We start from the raw sequence: 5,658 nt of genomic DNA, 5'->3' as shown, positions 1-5,658 counted from the left end.
TTTGTAAAGACTCTCTTCTTGGAAAATGAAGCAACGCAAATGTGAAGAAGGGAAACGGGGACGGGTAAGGAAAGTAGGATAAGGAATTCGCTTTATTGAGTGGTATGGTGCTTGCCTGTGCTGCTAACTGATGAAATGCCATGGAAGATAAAGAATGAGAGATTGGGGAAGGAAAGAGGAGGTAACAGTAAAATACAGGCAACACCAAGAACACATAAGACAGGTAACAGGAAGGATGAAGTAACAGAAATCTAAGGCGATTTTTTTTGTTTGTTTGTCGCCCCCCGTGGGCAGGCCTCTACAGCTGCAGTTAGCGCTTGGCCCCTTTGCCGTGCACTGAACTCTGTTTTCTCTGCCACCTCACTTTTACTTTGTTCTTGTTTTGTTATCCTTTCTTCTCTTTTTTTAGGGGGTGCCTATTCTGCCCCCCAATTTTTCCCTGTTTATGAGGTCACAATGCGTACCACGTGAATATGCAGCGACGCCGGAAGGCACGCGCGGAACCGGTGGGGGGCGTCCTAGCGCCCTCGGCCCGACGGGGAAAAGGCCTCGTTGCTGCTGCAGCATTGTGTAAGGGGAGACGTGAAGCGTACCTTACGGGATTTTGTCGACGCTAATTGAACGACATTGAGGACGTCCTTTTTCGACTTGCTAACTGTCGCACGGACGAAACACTTGCATCCTGGTCTGGGCAAGAGGGAGCGGCAGGCGTCGAAATCGCTACGTGATTGGTGTGTCGTGCCGTAGGACGCCTCAAGTGCGTCACACACCCGCCTACTATTGGAACTTTGGACCCAACACCGGCGGTTTTTGCATCAAGAGGCACCCGTGCTTGTTGGCAATGACTGGTTGCTTTCGCTTCTGCAGCTTTTGTGTACTTGACGTAGAAGTGTCTACGCGAATGGGCCGCAGCCCTCCACACACCAAACTTTTTGGTTGCAACCGCGGGTATTAAGGTGACTATGTGTCTCATCTTGTTGTTGCGGTTTGGTAGAAGGGTCAGCTGCCTGGTGGGGAGAATTCCACAGAGTTGCACATTCTCCCCGGTGCGAGAAAAATTATCGTTCTAGACTTGTCACGACTACCCCGAAGACGCCACCAAGGAGCTTATAGCGAGGTGTACTGTGCATTCATGCGGCGACTCCGAAGTGCCTGGCGGGCCTCGTCAATGGGTATCATGCTCTTCAACGCTCTGTTGGTTGACTGCTACTTGGAGGAAAGGGCTAGTATTTAACGCGTCGTTCTCGCTGGAGGAAATTTTGCACGTGAAATTAATGCATGCTTACATTCAGTTTGTAGTACTTGTGGTAGCTGCCGTGATTTTATACGGCTGGTGCTGGTGGTAGAGCTGCGAGGGAGCGTGCTATCGTTTCTACCACCTGCGTCATTGGCCTCTACTTCGTGTCTTTTTTTTTTTTTGCTTTCTGCGTATATATGCATATGCATATATATAACATGGATGGCGCGGTACCATCGGACCAATTTTTCTCACTTAAATCACATGCACTTAAGCGCGCTCCCTTGCAGGGAGAAGCGGTGTGCGTGGGTGGGTGGTTTGCGGGTTTTGCGAGGAGCCATGACGGCAGTTTCCTTGAGCGACGTTCTCGAGGCGGCGGTGCGGCAGTGTTCGCTCCTTTCCTTCGGCGCGCATTCACGCGTGGGGGGGTGTACAGTTTTTGTTCCTGAAGCCTCCGGACGGGGCATATTGGCCGGCGGCTGCATCACAGGGGTCTCGTGTCATGACGAAGAACTGACACTCACGGTTGTTCCCGCACAGCTACGACTGCTTCCACTGCGGTTTTCCACACCCGACAGTTTTTTCCGCCTGGACGCTGACTTGCCCTGGTTGGATGCTGTGGCGCTACTTGACGGATTGCCACCAGTGCGCCTCCAGGGCGTCTCGCCAACGTTCCCCGTGTTCCGCGACGGCGGCTTGCCAGACGATGATGTCTCTGATTCCGATCGGGAACGCAGGGCGCGCCAGCACTTGGAGCGCCTTTGTGCGCTGGCTCCGCCACACTTAGCAGACCACGTCCTGCTCACTTGGAGACCTGTCACCGCGTGGTTTCTCGTGTCGTACCTGGACTCAGAGAGTACACCGGACCCATGCGTCTTTATCCTTCCCGATGCTCTAGTGGTGCGGGCAGCCGTGGTGCAGGTTGGCTTTCGTGCCATCTCTCCACACACCCGCGAGGCCCTCGTGATGCCCGCGTTTGACGTCGTGCGAAGGAGGTTGCAGAAACTCCAGTTGCCAAATTGCGTCGTGCGGGTAATCGGAGAAATGGATTTCTCGATTGCGCCTCCGTTACTCTTCACATCTGCGGCACGGATGACATTGTGATTGCTTCCTCTTTTTTTTTTTGTTTATGTTCTCCTCGCCTTTTCAGAGTGCCAGTAGCCATTCTGTAGCTCCTACGGACAACGCACTCGTTTTCCTTTTTTTTTTCTTTCTCTGCTTTTATTCGCCACCATCACCTCTGTATGTGTTACGTGCTACTGCTGCTTCTAAGTTTTTCCACAAGAACAAATACTGTTAGCGTATACATACATATATATATATATACATACATAGTATCTGCGTACATACACGTATCGTTTTTCATATGGTGGACCCGTTATCGCGAGAGGAGAACGCCTCCAAGTCGATTTCCTTCTATCGGGGGTTCTACGACGCACAACTGCGGCGCCCAACAAAGAATGTGGACCCCACAGTTTCTCAGGCAGTAGGCGGCGCTATTTTTACGGCGTTACCCTTTGCAGCCGTCTTGTATTTCCTCATGCGGCGCCGCACAAGGGTGGCTTCTGCTGCATCCGGCGCGAAACCTGGGCAGTTCATGAAAAATGTGATGGAAATGGTGCAGAAACAAATGGACCCTTTGGGCGACAAAAATTTTCGTCTGGAGGTTAGGGACACAAAGTTTAAGGATGTCATCGGGGTACCAGAGGCGCTGGAGGAGGTACAACAGTACGTGAGATTCCTCAAAACACCAGAGCGCTTTACAAGGCTGGGCGGCAGACTGCCGAAGGGATGCATCCTCACCGGACAACCAGGGACGGGGAAGACACTCTTGGCGAAGGCTGTCGCAGGGGAGGCGGGTGTGCCTTTTTTAACCTGTAGTGGAGCGGACTTTATTGAAGTGTATGCCGGATCGGGCCCGAAGCGGGTGCGAGAATTGTTTGCAGCTGCGAAACGTGAGGCGCCTTCTGTGATCTTTGTGGATGAGATTGATGCGGTGGGATCACGCAGCAATGGCCAGGGAACGCTGGGGCTGAGTTCTGAAGAGAATCGCACAGTGAACCAGCTGCTTGCGGAGCTCGACGGCCTTCAGGCAAACGAGGCTGTCGTCGTATTTGCCGCCACTAATTTTCCGGATAACCTCGACAAGGCCCTCCTGCGCGAAGGTCGCTTTGACCGCAAGATAGAGGTTCCAATGCCGGATCAGCAGGCGAGGGAGGATCTCTTTACGCATTATCTCAATCGCGTTGTTACCTCCGATGCGACTTCTAAAGCCAAGCGACTCGCCCGCCTTACGCCTGGCGTATCACCTGCCACGATATCCACCATCGTCAATGAAGCGGCTCTCGCGGCGGCTGTGCAGGGGCATGAGGAAGTTACCGAACAATCTCTTCTCCCCGCCATTGACGACGTCCTCGTGGGCAAAAAACACCGTAGTCGAATGTCGGAGGCGGCGGCCCGTCGTGTTGCACTGCACGAGAGTGGACACACGCTAGTGGCTTGGCTCCTTCCAAGACAGTCAGATGTCATTAAGGTGTCCATTACACCGAGAGGCCCAGCCGCGGGTTTCACGCAGCAGGTTGGGAAGGAAATCTTTGATATGCCCACCGACGTGTCGCTCTTCACAGACATTTGCGTTATGCTCGCAGGCCGCCTTGCGGAAGTCACCCAGTACGCCGAGCTCACAACTGGTGCCCAAGACGACTTTCAAAGTGCCACAAGGATGGCAATACAAGCGTTTTTGGCTTTTGGCATGTCGTGCCATGTCGGTCTCCTTGCATATGAACCACAGCGGTTAGAAGAGGGGAGAATGTACCAGAGGCACTCGGAGAAGGTTCAGGCCATTGCTGAAGAAGAGGCGGCACGATTGGTTGGGACGGCCCATCACTACACTGAGGGTTTAATAGCGGAGCATAAGGAGCTTCTGCATCAGCTGGCCGAGGCACTTTTCACCAAGAAGGAGTTGCTGATGGAGGACTTGGAGGCCCGCCTTGGACCCCGTGGCGCAGCACGCCTTTCCCTGGATGCTGAGGAGGCACTCACCGCATTTATGCAAAAATCAGAGGAACATGGAACAAAGGCGCGGTGCGCTCCTGGGTGAGGTGTGCTATGCTTTTTTTTTAGTTTTTATTTTTATTTTAGGCTTGTGCGTTAGTTTTCTTCTTGTTAGGATAGCTGTATGTGTGTGCGGTTTTGAGAGGGAGTACCTTTTCGGCTTTGTTTTTTTTCCCCCCCCCCCCCACCCCCCTTTTTTCTTATTCTTTTCAACGTCAAAGTTATACTTTTTTTTCGTTTTGCAACATTCTTTGCACTCTTCGCGGGGCTCGGCTAGTTCGCACTTGTCCACCTTCGTTCTTGCTGCTGTTGTTGTGACTTCTTGCCTCTTGCTTCGCGGCGGTGAAGGTGGTGTAGTGTGTTCGCCCAAAGCAATGGGAGGGCGCGATGGGCACAGACGATGCCGACGTCATTGGGAGTCCAACGGTGGCTGCGATTTTTGAGGATAATTGGGCAGAGCGCGTGCTGGTGCGACGCGGGAAACACAGCCGTTTTTACCGTGTGCATTGGGGAAAAGGAGACGTCTGGCTTGGACTCAAGGAGGAGGAGTGCATTGAACCCCGTGCCACATTGCGCAACGTGACAGCGATACAGCGCCTGAATTCGGCGTTTATTCTGCATCATTACGATATTTGCGTTGACCCCAAGCGTGATACACTGCTGTTTTTTTAACCGAGTTGATGGACTACACCCTCAGTGACATGATGCACGGTCGTCACAGCCGCGGCCATCTGACGGAGGCCCAAACAAAGGCCATAGCCTTTCTAACACTGCATGCTCTGGTGGACCTTCATGACAGGATTGGCATGGTGCACGCTGACCTCAGCCCCTCCAACATTTTTTTGCGTGCTACGGGGGAATTGAAGCTTGGTGATTTATCCAGTGCGATACCTGTGGATGCGGCGGTAGACTACTTTAGCGGCACCTTCTTGTACGCCGCCGTGGAGGTGTTGAAGGACCGGCAGTTGGCTTCAAACCCAAGCAGCGATATATGGGCCCTCGGTGTGACGTTGCACGAATGTGTAAGCGGCAGACACCCATTTGCTGAGGCATCTTGCGGGAATTTTTGGGAATTTTTGTCGCTCCTGGAGACTGCAATGCGAGCTGGACGCCAACCTGTGCGTTTACCACGTATTAGCCAAGGCTTTTACCACGTCCTAAGTGCCATGCTTCGCTGGGATCCCGCTCAGCGGCCCAGTGCTCGCTCGCTTCTGAAGCACATGTGGTTTTCCCAATACAATGTCACTAGTGCCCAGCGGGAGTTATGTATCGTGTCCCCTTGATACCAATTTTTTTTTTGCGTTTTTTTTTTACCTTTTCCTTCTTTCTCTTTATCTTCTTCCTCTCCGTGTGTGTGTGTGTGTGTG

General features: G+C 52.7%; 4 protein-coding genes and 1 pseudogene across 4 annotated transcripts, besides 6 other annotated features; 4 read left to right on the top strand and 1 right to left on the bottom strand.

Annotated features, from left to right (window-relative positions):
* Positions 1-364: 364 nt before the first annotated feature.
* Positions 365-407: a microsatellite.
* Positions 408-645: 238 nt separating this feature from the next.
* Positions 646-1,257, top strand: Tco025E_08309 (ELMO domain-containing protein 2; annotated as a pseudogene).
* A 319-nt stretch (positions 1,258-1,576) lies between these two features.
* Positions 1,577-2,341, top strand: Tco025E_08308 (uncharacterized protein; the record flags this gene model as incomplete). Its single annotated transcript, XM_029375162.1, has 1 exon — positions 1,577-2,341. The coding sequence occupies one exon, from the start codon at positions 1,577-1,579 to the stop codon at positions 2,339-2,341; it is 765 nt and encodes a 254-aa protein (XP_029224782.1).
* A 199-nt stretch (positions 2,342-2,540) lies between these two features.
* Positions 2,541-2,588: a microsatellite.
* Positions 2,589-2,603: 15 nt separating this feature from the next.
* On the top strand, positions 2,604-4,337 carry Tco025E_08307 (ATP-dependent zinc metallopeptidase-like protein; the record flags this gene model as incomplete). Its single annotated transcript, XM_029375161.1, has 1 exon — positions 2,604-4,337. The coding sequence occupies one exon, from the start codon at positions 2,604-2,606 to the stop codon at positions 4,335-4,337; it is 1,734 nt and encodes a 577-aa protein (XP_029224781.1).
* Positions 4,338-4,349: 12 nt separating this feature from the next.
* Positions 4,350-4,376: a sequence feature (A-rich).
* Positions 4,377-4,464: 88 nt separating this feature from the next.
* Positions 4,465-4,484: a microsatellite.
* An 80-nt stretch (positions 4,485-4,564) lies between these two features.
* Positions 4,565-4,915, bottom strand: Tco025E_08306 (uncharacterized protein; the record flags this gene model as incomplete). The annotated part of the gene is made up of 1 exon (XM_029375160.1): positions 4,565-4,915. One exon carries the CDS (start codon positions 4,913-4,915, stop codon positions 4,565-4,567), a length of 351 nt encoding a protein of 116 aa, XP_029224780.1.
* A 56-nt stretch (positions 4,916-4,971) lies between these two features.
* Tco025E_08305 (protein kinase) lies at positions 4,972-5,574 on the top strand (the record flags this gene model as incomplete). The annotated part of the gene is made up of 1 exon (XM_029375159.1): positions 4,972-5,574. One exon carries the CDS (start codon positions 4,972-4,974, stop codon positions 5,572-5,574), a length of 603 nt encoding a protein of 200 aa, XP_029224779.1.
* A 6-nt stretch (positions 5,575-5,580) lies between these two features.
* Positions 5,581-5,632: a sequence feature (A-rich).
* Positions 5,633-5,639: 7 nt separating this feature from the next.
* Positions 5,640-5,658: a microsatellite.

The sequence above is a fragment of the Trypanosoma conorhini genome, assembly GCF_003719485.1.
Source record: "Trypanosoma conorhini strain 025E chromosome Unknown Tco_14.4_contig_00748, whole genome shotgun sequence".
In the NCBI taxonomy this organism is placed as follows: domain Eukaryota; phylum Euglenozoa; class Kinetoplastea; order Trypanosomatida; family Trypanosomatidae; genus Trypanosoma; species Trypanosoma conorhini.
This window is presented reverse-complemented; position numbering and strand designations above follow the sequence as displayed.